This window comes from Rhamphochromis sp. 'chilingali' (genome assembly GCF_963969265.1).
Source record: "Rhamphochromis sp. 'chilingali' genome assembly, chromosome: 19".
Taxonomy (NCBI): domain Eukaryota; kingdom Metazoa; phylum Chordata; class Actinopteri; order Cichliformes; family Cichlidae; genus Rhamphochromis; species Rhamphochromis sp. 'chilingali'.
The window spans coordinates 26,284,419-26,304,630 of NC_137946.1; the positions used below are offsets into that span (position 1 = coordinate 26,284,419).

Below are 20,212 nucleotides of genomic sequence, written 5' to 3' on the forward strand. Positions count from 1 at the left end.
AGAATCATATGTTTGGAAAAGGGGTTCAAAAATTAGATGAAAAGAACCACTCAGCTTATTTTACTGGGAGTACTTTGGTGCTACAAGGAAGAATGGATTCAATTACACAAATGATTTCCAGGAGTAAACATTGAAGTATCTGTAAAAGACAAAGATGAAAAGAAGATGATGTTCCAAAACTATGAAAAATCTACAATGGACCAGCTCAGAAAGTGTAAGATGAAGGTTTTGACGTGACTCTCCCGGTCCACAAACCTAAACAATAATAGGAAATCTCCTAAAGGTGTTCTGAGACTCCTGGGAACCCAAGACTTTGGCAGGGATGGCTGTAAATTCTCTACACAAGAATCAAAAGACTTGCTGCTACAAAAAAAAACTTCCCCAAACAAGTTTTACTGAGCAGGTTATCCAACCATGCAGGATGTCCAAACTTTTACCTCAGACTTTTGTCCTGTTTTGTCTTCATAGGTCAGCAGAGTCCCTTTGTTAACAGTTTAGAAAGAATGCACTTTTGTATTAATTCAACCACACTTCATGTAAGGCTATATGAGTGCAAAACAAGACCGAGGGAGTCTTTCTCTTCACCTTCAGTGCTTCTGCCCTAGTCATCTTCCTAACATTGAAATATAGCAGGTATTAAGAAGTGCCCTCTCACCAGTAGTTTGAAAAAATTCTACACAATGATGACACATCATTCTTTATTATTCATCATTTCATTTTCTAACACCTATCCTGTGACACCTATTTTCGGCCCTCCTTCTGTTAGGACATGCCTGGAAAACTCATTTGGGACTCCCTCCCAAATTACTTATTAACTCCTCACCCTATCTCTAAGCAAGAAGCGATCTACCGTTTGGAGGAAGCTATTTTCTGGGATCTATGTATCCTAAGATCCCAGGGTTGTCAGGGGGCTTTTGCCTTTGGTAGGGTCTCCCAAGGCAAATCCTGGATGAGGGTACCATGAAAGATAAAAAAAATAAAATAAATGAAGGGACCTGTTTACTCTGGATTAGGGTTAGGGGGTTAGGGTTACTGGAGTTGCACTCTTGGGCCGGGTCTGGGGAAGGAGCTTAAGGGACAGGGTCTTCTGTGGGCTCACCACATACAGGATCCCCAATGAGGATTGGGTTCAAAGTGTGTTGGGTGGCAGTAAAAGGCAAGAGGCTGGGCGGTTCAATCCGTGGTTCTTGGGGCGGATTATTGGGACTTTCTCTATCATTATTTACATTTATTTAACAGGAAGTGAAACTTGTGGGATTTGCATTTTTCACTTCTTAACAGGCACACAGCAAACACTAACTGCAGGTCCCTGAACCACGTTTTGTTTTTTTCAACAAACAGGAAAAATCCTAAGTAGCAAAAGGCATTCTAATTAATGGTCCTGAGCTCGTTTCTACCTGCATAAACGATTCACAAGTAACATACATGTTAAAATGTCCCCTTCAGCCTCAAGTCGGCCAATAAAACTTATGACTGGTGCAATTTGACAATCGGCTGTTCCTGCTTTGCCTCCAGTACAGTACAGTACAGAACAGTACATTGCGGGGGGGCTTTGCAGACTCTGGGCTCCGGGGTGTTGTTGATGCTGCTTCGCTCCGCCTCTGGTGGACTGATTGGCTGAGCTGTCATGTCGTTCCCCCAGCTCTCTTCCCCACTGGCCAATGCGCACAAAGCCCTCTCTGCACCCTCAACGCAACTGTATTCAGAGATACATGCCTTTGTGCTCTAGTACGACGCGACCCTAATGGCCTCGTAGCGACTGTGATATTCCGTGTTTGTATGAGAGCAGGGCAGCCCTGTTCGCACACACAGCTCATCTCCAGATGCGTCTGGCCCTGGCGGGTGTAGCGGCTGAGATGCTGAGCGGCGCAGCCAGCAGAGCTAGGCCGAGGCTCGGCACCTTCTTGCTGGCCCCCGCCACCAAAACAGTACCGCCGCTGGCAGGCACGGGGAGCCAGAGATTTCGGTCAACGTCCTCGATGCAGGGATATTCAGAGATGGCACGAGAGCGGTCGAAGACTGTCACGTCGTTTTATAACCAGTCTGCAATAGATTCTTCTGCAGAAAAGGTAATAAATGTGACGGGTTCCCGGTCTTTTCTCCTGAAAAGGTCTCAGAACTCTTGGGTAACTAAGCTAGCTGTAGCTAGCTGCGGCAGGGTTGTGCTACGTTCAGGGGCAGGTGGAAAAACAGTGACATGCTGCTACTTAAAAGAGCAGTGCTTTAGTCTTCAGAACTAATGTTTTGTCAGTTAGAAGCTTAAAAACGAATTCCTTCTATAAGAGGAATAAAGCTGTCACCTACATTGCAGTGTCTGTAGTTGTAATTTGTAATTTTCCTTTAATATTTCGGAGATTCCTCTAGCAAAAGAAAAGAGCGTGCTTTGTTCTGTTATTTTGTTGTTGTTGTTGTTTTAAGTCATATAGTGTATTGAATTATAATGGTCTATTTAATAATAATAATAATTCAGTAATAATGTAAAGCGGCTGACATGCCCGGTACCGAAGACCTGAACGCAACGCCCGGGTAAATTTATCTGCAGCCTGCTGAGCTTCTAGACAAATTATAACGTCGGTTCTTTGCTGTCGCTGATGTTTACCGGACCAGACGAGGTGCCAACGCAAAATTGTAATATTAGCTACACTATAGACATAAGACGATTGTCCAGTAACAGGAGACTTGATGGTGTAAAGTTTCAGCGATGGAGCTGAGCTGACGTTGCCCCAGTTAATGAGAAGCAAGTCTAACAATCTGTTCTGCCAATCTCTAAAATACTTTGCCTTAAAGTGAAATAAAAGAAAGAAAACACAACTCCTGAATGAATGTCGCCATGTTAACTAGTATTATTATTATTATTGTTATTGTTACCAATAAAAATAGCATAGATGCTTTTCTTCCTCCTGGCTCAGTTTTGTTTTGTTTTTTTGGTCACATTCTTCAGTTTTTTTTCACTTACTTACTTACTCACTTACTGGAGTGAATATAAGAAGTACTCTTACAGCAAAAAAGAGGAAGGAATTGAAATATTGAAACAAAACACTACCCAACGACAACATTTTCACTTTACGGAAGACAAATGTTATTGTTTTGTACAGTGATATCGATGCGATGGCTTAATGTTTGCATCAGTATACATAATGTAATACGACCAATCCAGCAGATTGTTGTTTCCAGTGGGTCCTACCTGCGGGTGTAGGACCCACTGGACCTACTGCAAACATTAGGACTGCACTGACATTACTTAGCATTTAGATCCTGGAGCAATGAGTAGTGTTTTTCCACTTGTACATTCTCCACTTGTGCATGTCGGTTTAGCACTGGAGTGTCAGTGTCCTTTTGGGGTAAACACAGCTAGAGCTTATAAAACTGATGCCTGTTTGACTTAGGTGTGCCTGTTAGGCTCCATTTATCCTGGGTTCTAACTTGAGATCTGTTCCCAGATCTGTAGACCATCACCAGGCATACAGCTGTGCATTCTGCTTGTATTTACACAATGCTTTTTACTTGTGCACCTGCAAATTGCATCTTACTGTGGGGTGTGAATGAATGTTATTGACTGGACCTGCAATTTAAAGATGCATTATTCTAACAGTTACTACAGTTTTTATGTTTTTTATCACACTGTAGTATGTTTGATTTAATCAGGCTACTGCAGTGATTCAACAGGAAATCCAAACCATGAACCATTTCTTTAGTGTTCTTGTCTTTCTAGCTAGCTCAGATTGTGCTACTGGCATCTCGCTGTGGCACCCTCGGATCCATTTTGGAGCTGATGCCACGACTTGCTCCAGCTGGTGAGCAGAGTTGGAGTGCTATAAAGTACTGGAGCACACCGTAACATTGCATGCATGCATGTGCACTGTTATAGTGCACATGCCTGTGGTTGGTGAAGTTGTGGCTCCGTTGTAAGGTTTTATAATGTGGCAAGTTTACATACATTAGTCAGTGATGACTGAGCACAGTATTAAATGTTAGACTTGCTTTACCACAGTGACTTACCTCCATCTTAGCCTCTGTAACTAATAGGGCTGGGCCATATTATACCGTTCACGGTAATACCGGTATCCGGTTGTTCAGTGATGACGCGACGAATCCTACTTCCGGGTCTAAAGTAGTCTGCGTTTAATATGGCTTTTGTGTTGTTAACATGTTTAATGTTATGTATTTTCTTCTATTTGATCTCAAAAAGCTCCTAAAACAGTCAGTGATCACTGTTGACCTCCCTCGGCTTTTATTACCGCTAATCATTTATTTAAGCTCAGTTTTTAAAACCTTAGGGTGTAACTACAGCCCAGCCCATGCAGCAGTATATGAATGACTAACCTCGTATTGTGGATGGATTATCTCAGTTGTTCTCCTGGCTGAAGTTTGGTCCTTTTACAGCATCCTGCCATGCGATTACATTTGTTCCTGACCACCGAGAACACTCACGGTAACTTTTATCGAGTGGAAAAAAAAGTTAGCTTGTTTATATTATGCTAACGTAGCTGTGTCGCTAGCGGTCACGCAGCACATCATTATATACCAGCTAGCCCAACTTCAGTAACCTTACAAACGTTACTGCTGTTTAGTTTTCTGTCTTCATTTATGCTGGAAGTGATAACAGAGCTGTACGTTTTAATTTGTTTCCAAAACCCCGCAGTCAGGACATGCTATATTGTATTTAGATAGAAGCTAGCGAGCTAACTCCCTGCTAACTTCTAACTCCGTTAAATGTCATAAATTCCGTTTTCATGGATGCCTGGATGTTAAACTCAATTGTTACACCTGGTAGAGCAGAACGCTGATCATTTTATTAAAGATGAAAGACTTTAGACAGTTTTTCAACTCTCAGTAATGCCACAGTGATCGTTTGATATATGGACCTGCAGCGGAGTTTAGACCCAGACACGGCTAGTGACGTCAGACTGAACAACCGGATAATGTTAGGCAACGATAGGAAAATGAAATATCGCGATAGAATGGGAGTAAAACGCGCATGCGCAGTGCCTTTGTTTTCATACGCACATGGCCGATTGTTGAGTGAAACAGATGATCCAGAATTGGTTTGTAAAAATGGTGCAACTTCCGTGATGTGGAACTGGTTTGGTGTTTGTCCGTCAGATACACAACAAAGCACATTTTTTTGCAGAACATGCAAGCGGCCGTTGTTATTGTCGTATTTGTCGGACTAAGATGCTCTTAAATCTGGGAGTAATCTGGGTCCTAAACTCCGTATGCTTCAGGTCAAACAACACTGCAGCATCACTTAGAGTTAAAAACTGTCTAAATTCTTTCATCTTTAATAAAACGATCAGCATTGCTGCTTTACCAGGTGTAACTATAAAGTTTAACTTCCAGGCATCCATGAAAACAAAAGTTATTACATTTAACGGAGTTAGAAGTTAGCAGGAAGCTAGCGGAAGTTAGCTCGCTAGTTTCGCTAGTTACCTAAGCATGATATTGCATGTTCTGACTGAGAGATTTCTGAATAAATTCAAACGTACACCTCTGCTATCACTTGCAACATAAATGAAGACAGGAAACTAAACAGCAGTGACGTTTGTAGGGTTACTGAAGTTGGGCTAGCTGGTATATAATGATGTGCTACGTGATCGCTAGCGACACAGCTATGTTAGCATAACATAAACAGTGAAGCTGGAGGACGAACACTAACACTTTTCCACTTATAAAAGTTAACGTGAAGGTTCTTCATGGTTAGAGACAAATGCAATCGCATGGCAGGATGCTGTAAACGGACCAAACTTCAGTCAGGAGAACAACTGAGATAATCCATCCACAATACGAGGTTAGTCATTAATATACTGCAACAACATGGGAATAGAGCAGCTGCCAGAGAATTCAACATTAAGGAATCAATGGTACAGAAATGGAGGAAGCAAGAAGAATGAGTTTAATAAAGTTTGATTTATCTGACTGCTTTGTTTCGCTTAATGTGCCTTATAATCCCGTGCACCTTATGGTCCGAAAAATGCGTACTGCACACTGCAGTTTAATGTTGCAAAGCACCTCTTTTTAACTTCAGTGGATATTATACATGGTTATGCTCAGGATATGTCAGCCCATTTCTACTGGAAATGCCTTTTGGTTAAACTTTCAGCAAGGAATTTGCATTTGTACTGTTACATTTTTATAAAGCTTTAATGTACATAAAAACCAGCTTCTTGTTTAAGTGAAAATAAATGGAAGGTTGTCTTTTTGCGCTAGTAATGTTGTGGAGTTGTATTTTGTCTCGCATCAATTATATCGTCGGTTATATCGTTATCGCAAATTTTCAAATATATATCGTGATAAATATTTTTGGCCATATCGCCCTGCTCTAGTAACTATCACTGTCAGACACTGACTTTATCTGAGAGATATATATCTTCCCTGTCTTTCTATCGATAGTTTTTTCTTTAAATCTGATTATATTCTAATCGATATAGAGATGGAAAATAATTCTTGAAAACAAACGTATTCTTACAAGAAAGTCTAACAACGATGTCTAGGTGATGTTGAAGCTGTAATGCGCTGAACATGGTTCTCTGTTGGCAGTGCGTTAGCAGACAGGATAGCTAATTGTGGGCTGTGTGTAGAGAAGAGCGAAGTGCTAACATTTAATTGCATTTAAAACAATGAAGGGTGTCTGCTTTTGTTAAATTAAAACAATTATCAGAACTGTGATTTAACAGTCTTAAGGCTTTGTTTTAACAAATTGAGTCAACAAAATCTACAGGCCTAGTCAGTGATAACAGGTATCACGAAGCTGGTTATCAACTTTCTCTGCAGACCAGTTTTTCTGCTTCAGGCTCTGTGTGTGCAGATATGAAGGGAGTGTTTCATGTGTTCTTTCTATTATCTACAGCACCAAAATGGACCAAATGAGAACATAATAATACACTAAGCAAATGCATCATTGTTGCTGCAAGCACATCAAAATAGCAGTGCTGTTTTGTACATCCATATCCTGCCTTCGACATCGGTGCATGCTTTTGAAGGCTTGGCCTCACGAGAGGAAATAAAACACACAGTCATGCAGCGAGCGTATAACAAGCTGAGTTTTAGATGTTTCGCTCCGAGCACTTTTGCAGTTTTTTCAAAGTGCCCAGAGCTTTTAGTCTCAGGAACCTTTGTTTCACGACCAGGCAAATAAGTTCACAGACAAAAAAAAGTTGCTAATGTTTTTACATGTGTGACTTTTTAGAAATGTAGTGATTGGATAAAGACAGCTGTCTTTTCTGCTTTCACAGCTCCAGGTCTCTGTGTCTGGGTAGACTTAACCGCCATCAAACAATCACAAAGTAATGCTTTAGTTTTCTGAGTTACTGCAGTTTGGAAGGCCAGATTATGGACTTTCTGAATATAAATTATATACCGCAGTGAAAATGTTTCGTTATGTTTTGCGAACACTCAGCTCTGCTCGTCACCTGGACCAGAGTGTACAGCTAAGACAAGTATGGAGTGTCCTTCAGTGTCCCAGCTAAAAATCTGCATGAACTGCCTGAAGGACTTTATCTGTCACAGGCTAAACAGCCAGTCATTTATGTGGATAACAATCATGTGTGTTTTTACGGCTGCACACTCGAAACTAAAACACAATCTCAACCCTGCTGTTATGATTGTGTGTGTAATTTTATGTGCCGCTTTCTCCCTAGGCCTCTGTTCGACTGACTTTAGCAACCCTGTTGTATTCTGGGAAGTCTGCCGATGGACACCACATCTTGGTAAATATTTCAGCCGTGCTGGGATTTCTGTAAAGTGTAACAATAATGAGACTTCTGAGACTCTTCATTGTTATTTCTGTGTGTTTCTACGCTCACAGAGCAGTGCCAAGTACCTCCACAAGGAGCTGCCTGTACGAATCGCTCATCGCATCAAGGGTTTCCGTAGTTTGCCCTTCATTATTGGCTGCAACCCCACGATTCTGCAAGTGGTAAGCGCACAGCTCTCCAGACACACCCAAATACAGTTTACAGATTGCTGAGCTATACAGGAAGTGGGCCCTGTAACTGATTATATAAATAGAAAGTAACAATACTGCACAGGAAAGTCTTGACAGAAAGCGCTCTTAAGATGCTCCCTGTCCACTCCCGTCAGAGTGGACAGGGAGGTATGGCTGTGCATTAAGAGGTACAGCAGGTTTATGGTTCAATACCAAGCTGAAATACGACTGCAAGAACTGAAAGGAGGGGTTTTATTTATACACATAATGGTGACATCAAACAACCTGTAGACTCTTTATGGGATATCCATATCCTGTAAAGATGGGTCATACCAGGAATGTTGTACCGTTCTGTTTTTTTATTAAAATAAAGAGCATCAATGGCTGACGCAGGAGCTGCAGCTTGTGATTTGAAAGCACATGTTTGTATTCAGGTTTGTAGTAAAACTGTCCTGGGTACTATTAATGCTGAACAATAAATGCAGGTTTTGTTTTCTGCCACCCAGATGTTGTTTTTCAGGAAGAGCATTGCATATTACCGCAACAAATTGCACATTTGACATTTTTAGGTGGAAGTTCCCATATTTGGACAAAGTGATGGGGTTTTAAGTTATCATCTGATTTTATTTTTTTATTTTTTTGGTTTTTTTTTAGGAAGCTTGGTTTGCAATATGCATCATAAACATGCTTATAAACACATAAGTGGTGCTTAGTAACAGACAAATACACAAAACTGAAGCACAGGCTGCCTGGATGGTCATTATCAGAAAGCTTGTCTTATTATTTGTCATTTAAAAAAAAAACTTCAGAAGGCACCAACACTGCAAACACAGTAGAGAGGTTCAGTTCACTTATTTGAGTTAGCAGAGGTGAGCGCAGGCAGTAAGGTGTCAGCACACCTGTCAGTCTAAGCTGCCGTGCCCTGAACGGTTAGCTTCAACAGTATCCAAATGTAGGAAGCAGAAAAAAGTCCCACAAAACCTTTTATTTTCTGGATGCTTTCCGGGGCTGTTTAGTTGGTCATTTTAACACAGGAGTCTATGGAGATTGATCCACTTTCAGAAACAACCTCATGTGGCCATTCGAGGAGCCTTTTGGCACTTAATTGTGGTTTGTTTTCCTGCCACTTTCCACTTTCCTGCCAGCTGTCGCAACTACTTTGGAATGATTTTCTGGCACCAAATGCAAAATATTTTGAAACAATGCAATTTCTCAGATTTGGTAATATTTGCCATTGTACTATTTTTAAATCATAAATAGGGTTTAAATGACATCGAAAACACTCTTTTATTTAAGTTTCTGACAGTCTTCCAAACTTTTTGCAGGCAAGGTTGTTTTTGATTAACTGTAACGACATCAGTGCCACACCCTGTCCAGTAAATAATTTTGATACTGTTATTTCACACATGACTTAGGCCTGTCATATCAATAACTCATACTTAATGACTATGCTGTCATTCTCTACTTTCCTAATTTTTCATGGGAAATGTTTCTTCCAGCAGAAACTGTCCACATCAGCAGGATTCTGATCTTGCAGGGCTGTTTAGTTTTTCAGATGCCATTTCAGACAGAGGTCCTTTAAAGCTCCTTTATACATAGATCTCAAAAACTTAACCAGAAAAATACGCATGTGTCTGGATATAACAGACTCTTTGACACCAAAAGAATTGTTGTTGTCATTGTTCCCGCTGAGCCTTTAATTCCCCTGCAAGCACTTTGAGTATTTCGCTGCCTCTGCATGTCTCGTTGCTGGTGAACTTTCACCCAGATTCCTTCCTTTTCTGGTATCACGGAACCGCTCTGTGTCGATTACATAAAGCAAAAGCTCCTTTTCTGTGCCACTACTTGTGACGTCGGAGTGACTGTACCTTCACTGTTTAGCTCTTTGATCAGAAGTGAAATAATTGCTGGAACTGATTTTAACTCTCCAACTTTTGCACATCAAGATGATCAGATGGATTTTAATAAGCCAGTCTAGTCATTTATGCAGAATTCTGATTCAGAGAAATTGCTCAACTCTGCAAGTAACAGAAAACTCATCCCACTGATGCTTGGAGAAAGTTGCCACGTGTAAGCCTCACATGGACTTGTCAGTAACACAGTGAGGCCCAGTCAGGGGGGACAGTGCTTGTGGTGTGATGTTTTCTGGCTGAGTGAACGATCACAGAGAAATCGGTCTAACCATAGCCCGCATCTCTCTTCTTTTCTCACAGCATGAACTGTATATCAGAGCCTATCACATGCTCAGTGACTTTCCAGAGGTGAGTGCCCGACCCACTCAAACACGAACAGTAAACACACACGCGCACAAACACGGGTCACAAGTTCAAGTTTTATTTCTCAGGGAGTGGGTTTGCTCATGAGCAAAAACAGGAAGTGTGAACCTTTTTCCTGTCGAGACGTGTGATGAATCTGCCCGCAGCCGCTTTAGGATTGGCTCATTTGAGTAGTAAACAAGCCGTGACTCTGTTATTAAAACTAATGAAACATTAGCCGTATGCATTGTTCGAGTCAATAAAAATCTGTTTCTCGCCAATCATTCTGTTTGGCATTGAAAGGTCGTAGAGGGAAGGTTAGTGGATAACTCTTCTCTGCTATCGAGTTTAGGATTTGTAGCTTTTCTACGACACTGATTATTGTTTGTATTTATTTGTGTACTGTCAGGGCTATAACACGTGTTCCATCACAGTCATCCTTGCTTGCTAGATGTAATGCATTTCCTGGGTTATCAGTGCCAAACTGTCTCACTGACTGCTGCATGCAGTAGCAAAGTGATCATTGTGTTCTGTTCTTTTTAGGTCTGGACAAAGCAGACGAGTACACCCAGTTGCTCAGTGTGTTCGCACATGTATGATTGGAGATTTCAAACTGGCTGAACCTGTTTTCCTCTGTGTTAATGTAAACACTAAAATCTGATAAGTAACCCTAACATTGTCAGGTTAAGAAAAAACAACACCTATTTCAGTGCCTATAAAGGTGTGTGCCTTCTTTATGGAGCGTGGAAACACTGTACTGTGCTGAGACTTTCAGACTCCTCTTGTTCTCTTGTATAAACACATTTCTAAAGAGATGAGGCAGACGCAAGGTTAGCTAAAAATAAAAGGTCCCTAGATTTAAGAGGAAACTACAGAGACAAAGGATCAGATAATGTGACTCTGGGTTGGAGTCACCTATACTACAATAGCTCTCAGGGGAAATCATAGTGTCTAAAAACATCTCTGTGCTACAGAGGCAGGTCACGCTCACCCGGCTTTTATCTGTATGCCTGAAACCTGCTTTGCTTTTACATTTGAATTCTCTCATTGGTGGCTTTAAAATGACAGCGGTTTGCACAGAATTGCTCTACTGATTCTCAGTCACTGGTCCTGTGCATTCTTTATTTATTTCTCAATACACCATTTATGGATTTAAACAACCGTTAATGTGAAGCTCTAGTCGTGAAAGAAACGGACAATTTCATAAATGGAAGCAGCGTTTCTGTGAAAGAAGAAAAAAAAAATCTCTGTGCAGTAGAAGTGTTGAGTATGAGGCCGTTGCTGCACTGAAGCTGACTCTATCAGTGCAGCAGGTAAACATGAAGCGTTGAGTCATTCAAGCCAGAATAAATATAAAATCCAAAATAATTAAAAGGCTCTTCTTAGAGCAGGCTGTTTCTTTAAACGTCGGGTTTCTCGGGTTTAGTGTGAAGCATCTCTGTTTGCAGATCAAGGATCAGGACGTGGAGGCTCGTTTCTGCAAACTAGTGCGGCAGCTGCTGGACGACCACAAGGATGTGGTCACAATGCTGGCACAGGGCTTCAGGGAGTGTCGCAGACACATCCAGGTACAGAGATACTAAGACTGACCTGATTCACCATTTGCTGGAAATGACTCCTTACTAAAACAACTTACTCTCGGTCTGCACAGGTTAGGTTATTAATGTCAGTTTGTTTGTTATTCAGTTTAATTAAACACTATTTTATTATTTGGAAAGACTATTTAAGGCTTTCTCAGCTAACAATGATGTGTTTTCTTAAGAAAGCTGCTGATCTGCCTTTAACTCTTTACTCCTTAAAGCTTTCAGGGAGTCACTCTTGAGGCTCTTTATGTCATATTTCAGGCCTGCTTACAGAACTAAATTACTGGGGCTGCATTAGAAGTTAGTGAGGGCGGTCTTTGCATTTGCAGCTACACAGGAAAAACCTGGAAACTTTTCTAATGGTCATTAAATCACATCTTTATGTCAGAACCTTTATGGGAGGTAGAGCTAAAATAAAACATTTGCTGTGATTCACCAAAAGCTGTTAGAGTTGATAAGTTAGTTTCAACTGTGAAGTTTCAGTTGCTTTTTTTTATTTGCTGTCACAGGATGAGATGGTCATCCGCAACTTCCTGGATACAACGCTGTGCTCTCGTTTGGGAATACGAATGCTGGCCACGCACCATCTCGCCCTTCATGAAGATAATGTACGTGCAACTGTTATTCAAAGGATTTGAAAACCTCTGAACGGTGACGGTTACCCAGAGCAAATCATGCGGTAACTGTTAAGGGGAAAGGTGATAGTTGTCCAGCTTTTCTGCAAACATGGGATTAATGTTGGGTTGGGACCAGTGTTGGTCAAGTTACTAGAAAAAGTAATCAGTAACTAATTACCGATTACTTTCCCAAAAAAGTAATCCCGTTACTTTACTGATTACTTATTTTCAAAAGTAAATAATTACTTAGTTACTTAGTTACTTTTTAAAAACACAATTTACAACCTGAATAGGTGATAAAGCGATAGATCTTTCAGCCCAATTCTACTTTTATCTGCATAATCCATCATACAAAATGTAATCAAGTGGAAAAGTCTCTTTTTTAAAACTTGTTTAATTAGTTTTAATCTTTTAACTTTATGCATCAAGCAAAAATGTAATTATATGCAACATTCTCTGACTGGAAGAAATTTGTTTAACATTTAAACCTATTTTCTGCACATTCCAGCACATAAAATTTTTTTTTTTTGTGTGTTTACACTCAGTCTTTCAAATAGATGCAAGTAAAACACAGCAGAAAATAAATAACATCAAAGACTAGCGGTCCTTTTGCTCTATTTTCACCTGTAAAGCAGGAGTAGGGTAGGCGGAGGTTTACCCTGGTGCAGGTGTGCCGCGGTCAGTTGAAGAATCCGCGAGTTTCTCTGTGAGTTTCCCATTACGTCGTTGCGCACTCGGTGCTTGCTTGGAAGTTTAGGGGGGTTTTTTTCGCTGTAAAAAGAAGTTTTCTTCCCACGCACAACGGACGCTAATGTTTTTGTCACTTTTTATGGAATCAAACTCAAAGCAAGGTCAGTACTTCCACGCTTTAAACGCTGCACGCTCATACTCTCTCCGGCACTCAATATATGATCCATTGTTGATCTGCACACAGCTGTTGTCACGGACTCGCTTACGTCACTGACATGAGACATTCTCGCAAAAAAAATCACGGTTTTAGTAACGCAGTAACGCAGCGTTCCTACGGGAAAGTAACGGTAATCTAATTACCGTTTTTGCAATAGTAATCCCTTACTTTACTCGTTACCTGAAAAAAAGTAATCAGATAACAGTAACGCGTTACTGCCCATCTCTGGTTGGGACAACAGGATCCTGTCAAATAGAAGTTGCTGGTTTCATGGTGTTTACCTTCAGCTACAAGGAAGCATAAAATACGTCATGTTTGTTTTGGCAGCTGGCTATTTAAGTAAACGCTATTGTGTAATTAAACCAACCGTATTGATTAATCAGCGGGGATTTAGTTATTTTGTGAAATACTTTTTAGACTTGACTAAAAAGAATGTTTGTTTTTTTCGTTGTTGTTTTTTTGTTCATTCCAGCCTGATTTTGTTGGGATCATATGCAGACGTCTCTCACCCAAAAAGATCATCGAGAAGTGGGTGGATTTTGCCAGGTGAGTGTTTGGTACGGCTTAGTTTATCTCACCTTTCGGTGACTTTGTCTCTGTGCTGACCGAGGCAAACCAGAGTTCATCAGATAACCTTTCAGAAATGGCATGTGGAGCTGTGAATGGGCTCTCATTCTTGTTTGTCTTTGGTAATCTAATCAAGTGACCTTTTATAGACTTGTTTTAACCAAGTTCAAAGGAAGTTTGCAAAGAAACAATCAGAGATACAGCGTGTTCTCTGTCGTTACAGTTTAACATTTGTATGAATGAAATTGGACTTCCATTTAATGAACTGTATGAACTGTAATTGTCATCCAGCAGCATTAGTAGGTCCACTGCTTTGGTTTCTAATCCCACGCAGACAAAACTAACACCTTTCCCATAACTGTGAGGTTTACTTAGTGCTTTGTCCATGGTAACACCCTACACTACGTGTGGCTCCTCCTCCTTTTTTTTTAATCAGGTAAAAAAGTCATTAATATTTTTTTAAAAAGTGTCATGAAACAGTTTCATTTCACTCGTTGTGTGGAAGCAGAGAATTTGTATATATTTTTGACCTTGTAGTCTTCAATATTATGAGAAATGTTCTTGGTGTTTGATAGACGTCTCTGCGAGCACCAGTACGGTAACTCGCCCAGGGTGAGGATCAACGGACACGTAGCAGCTCGCTTCCCGTTCATCCCTCTGCCTCTGGATTACATCCTGCCAGAGCTCCTCAAGAACGCCATGAGGTAAACTAACCACTCACTCACCCACGGAGATGTCCACTGACCTCAAATCAGCTTGTGTTAAATAAAGTTATATTGAATGATTTGGCTGGGTTTTTTTTTTTTGTCTGACAGTGAAAAATTATGTGAATCAGTAAAATAATAGATGAGCAATAATGTGATGGCAATAAAGGATCATTGAGGGAGAGCAGTGAAGATTTTAGTTGGTGCTGTTTGACTGGTGTGAGTGAGCCCTGGAGCTGGCTTAATGTTGGCACCAGTGTAGCTGTTGCTAATGGTTTCCAGGGCAACAGCGGGAGAGAAGGGGTGCAGTTTGGAAAATGACTGGCTCTTTTGATGTAGCTTTTAACGAGTGTAGAGAATGTTGTTGATTTCAGCTTGGACATAGAAGCCAAGTCCAAGTCGGTGTGCACACAGGTCCTTTTTAAAAAAATTTTACTGGGCTATTGGACCAGCATTTAGAAAGATTATTGTGTGTCATCCACCTGGAAAAATTGAGATTTTCATGTGTCACAACAGTGGCTCTGGCACAATTTAATTTAGTATTATGCACAAGAAGAACAGGTTTGCAACAGAATCTTCACTGTTCGCTCAAAAGCCTGAAAAAGTATGTAGTTTAGACTACACATCTGCTTTTTAGCACACAACTTAAATTTAAAAGTGGATTGCATCAGTTAATCAATTAAATGAGCTGAATACTTGCTCTTGCCTCCTCTGATTGACAGACTGTAGAAAAACAAAAGTATTATAAAAAAGATTATTTTTTTTTTGCATACTGGATTGTTATTAAATGGGAGTACAGTTGTCACATCGATCTTCAATTTGCATCTTCAGGGCCACCATGGAGAGCCATCTGGACACCCCATACAATCTCCCCGATGTGGTTGTCACCATTGCTAATAACGACATAGATTTTGTCATCAGGTGAGTGCCAGAATTGTAATCCAGGTGTGTCCTGAGCCTCTGAGCAGGTTTACCTGTCCAGGCATGGTGACCAAATACCCAAACCAGCCCAGTTGATTTCTTTTAATGTGTAGGACCAATAATTTGTACTTCCTTTGCAAATCTGTGCGCTCCTCACTGCTGCAGGGGAGACTTCCTGTAACAGAAGGTATCGTTACAAGTTTTTGTTGCCATTTCTTTCTAATTCAGGATCTCGGATCGCGGCGGCGGTATCCCTCACAATATCATAGACAAGGTGATGGACTACCACTTCAGCACAGCTGAGGAGAGTGCACAGGATCCCCGCATGAGCAACCTCTTCAACAACATCACCAACAGTGGGAATCAGTCTAACCCTATGCATGGGTAAGCTCTTTACTGATGCACTTCTGTTTGTGTCAGAGATAAGAGAGGAGTATTGATTTTATCCAGTCTCGATGATTCCAGTAGGCTTCTTTATGAGCCAGTAAAAGCTCTGATGGCTGCCTGTATTTACCTGCAGCTTAATGTTTCACCTACAGTAAATCACTTTCAGCCTGGTGTGATTCTGTCACTTCACGTAATCACCTTAAACCTGTTGCCTGTGTGTTGTACAGGTTTGGCTTCGGCCTACCCACGTCTAGGGCCTATGCGGAGTACCTCGGTGGCTCTCTGTCTATTCAGTCTATGCAGGGCATTGGCACTGATGTTTATCTGCGTCTGCGCCATATTGATGGCAAAGGAGAGAGCTTCAGGGTGTAACGTTCCCCACGTCAGTAATCCATGTAGACGCCAGCCAGGAAATCAGGCCGTGCAGGAGTGCAGAGGGTTTCCCACGACGAAGGCTGGTGAGGACGAGGACGAAAAGTGTTTTTCAGAAAGCTCCTAAATTCACTAACCCACTACTTGTTCTTTAGTTTGTCTTTTTGCCTTTTGCCTGTCAAGGTGATGATTTCTGTTGTTTTTCCTTTTGTGTTCTTTTTGTTTTGTACCCTGTGGCATGTTGTATTGAAGTTTGAGGGGCGGGGCGGGTAATGAACTTTGAATGTGTAGGTTATCGGGACAAACTGTGCATGATAATTGATATTATTGATGACGATGATTATGAGAGACAGAGGAAAGCAAGAAAGAAGAGCTTCAGTTTTAAAGAAGTTCATGATGAAGTTGCATATCTAATAGCCTCAAAGTAGAAATTTCGATGATAAATGTTTCAAGTGGAACTATTGAGACACTCCAGCAGCCCTGTCAAAATCTCCTCAAAGTTATCAATGCTGCTCATGTGTTAAATTACCAAATCCTCCCAGCGTGTCATTGACTGCAAGGGGAAACGTTGGTAGAAGCAGTATACATGCTTCGCTTAATTATCCTCTTCTTAAAGCTCATGCGCTCTCCTCAAACACCGCTTTCTTCTTCTGCTGTACAGCTGTGGCTCTTAAAAACAGAAGAAACTGCCAAAAACACCAAATGCTCATTAACACATTTCTGTCTTCTGTTCTGATGAGCGTCTTTGTCGAGCAGCGTCTTTGCAGAGCTTTTGAACGGGGAAGTCGACCGAGATGTTCAGCTGCCTTACGCGTGACACTAGTCCTTTAACTGCATGCTGAGTTCTTTTGTTTTCTTTGTGGTACTTACCTTTATTGGGTCACACAGACGCACACCATGTCAGAACGTTTCACTAGTAATGAATAGGTTTCCTGTTGTAATGCTCAGTGCAGATCATAGCAGGCTTTAACATTGTAACAACTTTCAAAGTAACAATATACCAGAGAAGTATTGTCTGATATACGCTTCTTTATTCGTTATTTGACTGTTTTCTCACAGTTTTTCTTTAGGAAGGTGTATATTTTCTTTTTAAAACAAGGCTTTGCAGAAGGTCCCATTTAATTTCACAGCATCAGTAGACAAAGGAGTTTCTCCACCGTTAGCCAAGTTTGCTGGTCTTCTATTAGGTATAGATCACTGCTTGATTATGTCATTATTGTGAATGGCCAAACTTGTAAGTAGGACACACTTTATGTGTGTGTATAGTCAGTGTGATTGTCAATTTGGTGGATGAAAAAGTAGCACCAGTACCCTACAGGTGGGTTCAAAGCTTCCGGCTTCCTCCCACAGTCTAAAGGTGTACATGTTAGGGTGATTGGTGACACAAAATTGTCCGTCTCTCTGTGTTTGCCCTGCGATAGGCTGGGGCTCCAGAAAATAGATGCATAGATGGACCGATGAAAAACAGAATGTGTTTGAGAAAATAATGAGATAACCATGTTGTGATCTCAGTATTTGTACAAGAAAATCACAGCAGCACTGTTGGGAGTAGAGAAAAAAAATCGAGCAGAGTCAGGTGTTGAAAAAGTTGCGATATATGAGTTAACACAAACACTCCTTGCAGTTTGTTGAACATTCCCCAGTGGGTCCCAGCTCCAACAGATCAATCAGAAAGCTACACCTCTTCTGTTTGATCCGTGGGCTTGTTATTGCATTAACTTTTTTTGTTTCATTTGAAAGGGCATTAGAAATCTTAGGATGTTATCTGCAAGATGTAACATCTCTAAATTTTTAAAATCCGTCAGGTTTTTGTTTGTTTGTTTGTTTGTTTGTTTGTTTTTTAGATTTCAGTGATACGGTCTTTATCATTAGCCTGAAGTTGTGCGACATATTATTCTACAGCTGAATGCATATTACTTGTATAGACTATGAACTGGTTAGAAACAAAATGACAAAGATCTTTAAAAAGTTGAGTAGAGAAAGCTTCATTTCTTCTTTCCCTGATTTTACATACAAATTAGTTCAAATGCCATTTTAAACCTGTGAGACATTGTGAACGTATTCTTTTGCCTTCAGAATCTATTTAATTTTGTAAAGGCTGGTATTTATTTTGACATTTTGTGAAGCAAAAACAGCCCCCTATGATTAACTGTTTAAAGGTCAGAGAGGGTATACTGTCTGTACCTGTATTCTTGATGAAGCCTTCTACATGTTTTTATTACTGATTTGACAGTCTTGAAGTTCTTGTATATACTTTAGCGTATACACGTTAAGGCGAGGGAGCATAAACAATCATAGCTTCAAAAAATGCAGGTGAACATTTGAGGTTTGTATCTCCTTTTGGAAATATTACTGTAAAGAGCATTTTGAGGATTCCTCCTATTAAAAAAAAAAAAAAAATGCTGAGAGTGGTTTTGCACATTTTGAATTTCACTGCCAGGCTGTAGCTTTTCATAAACATAAAATGTGCACTGTATGCCCCCTGTAGGCCACAAAAGAGAAGGGCAGACTGAAAAATACTGTTCATGGAGAGAATATCAAGTGATTTTTTTTTTTCCAAGGAAGAAGAGGACATGGTGAATACAAGTTAATTTAATTGTCTAGAATTCAGATTAATTTTGCATTTTAAAATGAGGATCAGAAAAAAGTTCATTTAGAAATGATCTCCAGTACAATACCAAAATATTCAAGTCATGTTACTGAGAAAGTGTGCTTTTTTTTTTTTTTCTCTGACTGAAATTAGTTTCTCCCACATTTTCTGTAGATATTAAATTTCACTTTGTTGGAACTGAGAGTGAGCTTGATTTTTATTCGTTCGTTATTTTACAAATGGTCTCACCTTACCGTGTTAGGTAGGGTGAGAAGCTTGACGAGGAGTTTGGCATAGAGACGACATTTCTGTGCATTAAAAGGTGCTTTTGTAAGGGTTCCTAGGTGAGGTATTTAGGGGATGTCATATTGAGGCAGTGCTGGAGAGACTGTATCTTTTGGCTGGCTTGGGAACACATGGGGTCACCCTGGAAGAGCGGGAGGAGGTGGCTGAGGAGAGGGTCTACTGCCCCCGCAACCCGGGCCTGGACAAGTGGCACAGAATGAATATATGGGTGTTTTGTTTTTGTGTTTTTTTTTTTTTTGTTTTTTTATTTTATAGCTGACACAACTAATGGACGTATGTGACTGTTTAAAGCCACCATCAGTGCTCCTTTAGTTTATCAATGCTAAATCACAAACTATAGGTGAGTCAGTGTTCCCTGTGTATAAATGGTTAAAGAGTGGAGTCATAAAGAAAAATTATTATAATTTTTTTGTTAGCTAGACATTTGCAACATATAAGTCAAGGCAGAATACACAAAGTCTCAAAGGTAACATATTTACATACACAGAATTATGTATACATCTATAGGGTTTATAGGCCTATATTTAGCCCTAGATTGACAACAAAGTAAGGAATGTCACACAACATTCTTGTGTACTAGCCAAATATGTGGATTGTTAACATACCTTTGTGTGCTTAGTCACTCTGGGTTTTAGTTTCTTTTATCCACATTGCTGGTGCCGCATTGGAGTAGAGTGCAGTACCAAGACCAGAGAAGAAAAGATGTTCAGATGGTTAATGCCAGAGGAATACAAACTCTAAGAGTGAAAAGAATAGTAAAGAATTTAAAGGGTGTACATTAGACATGGGGATTTTTTTTTTAATAGTAAGTATTGACCTCATAGAAGCTAAAATGACCTCAACCTGACAAATTAAAGCTGTGAACTGGCACATATGCATTTAACATTAGTGCTATAAACAGGTTATGTGTAAACGCGAGTAAAATCTTCAGTAAAGTCTAAACTGCAAACTCAAAATGGTTATTTGAGATGCTCTTAAGTATACCTTAGTGAAACCAATCACTGCAATCCTGGTATATGGAAGAGCAATGGAAACGTGCAAAAAAGAACTTGGTGTCTGAAGGTAGGTGTGTGTGTGTG

At 40.3% G+C, this 20,212-nt stretch overlaps 1 protein-coding gene across 1 annotated transcript; it reads left to right on the forward strand.

Moving 5' to 3' along the window:
* The first annotated feature begins 1,666 nt into the window (after positions 1 to 1,666).
* Positions 1,667 to 18,823, forward strand: bckdk (branched chain ketoacid dehydrogenase kinase). The gene is made up of 11 exons (XM_080866557.1): positions 1,667 to 2,069; positions 7,638 to 7,706; positions 7,805 to 7,915; positions 10,138 to 10,185; positions 11,628 to 11,747; positions 12,272 to 12,370; positions 13,759 to 13,832; positions 14,429 to 14,557; positions 15,389 to 15,478; positions 15,707 to 15,862; positions 16,093 to 18,823. The coding sequence occupies exons 1-11, from the start codon at positions 1,824 to 1,826 to the stop codon at positions 16,235 to 16,237; spliced, it is 1,287 nt and encodes a 428-aa protein (XP_080722683.1). The 5' UTR covers positions 1,667 to 1,823; the 3' UTR covers positions 16,238 to 18,823.
* The last annotated feature ends 1,389 nt before the right edge of the window (positions 18,824 to 20,212 follow it).

Coding starts and splice junctions, on each gene's coding strand:
- bckdk (XM_080866557.1), top strand. CDS start 1,824: ATGCGTCTGGCCCTGGCGGGTGTAGCGGCTGAGATGCTGAGCGGCGCA. Junction 12,371..13,758: donor TCGCCCTTCATGAAGATAAT/GTACGTGCAACT, acceptor TGTTCATTCCAG/CCTGATTTTGTTGGGATCAT. Junction 15,863..16,092: donor CAGTCTAACCCTATGCATGG/GTAAGCTCTTTA, acceptor TGTGTTGTACAG/GTTTGGCTTCGGCCTACCCA.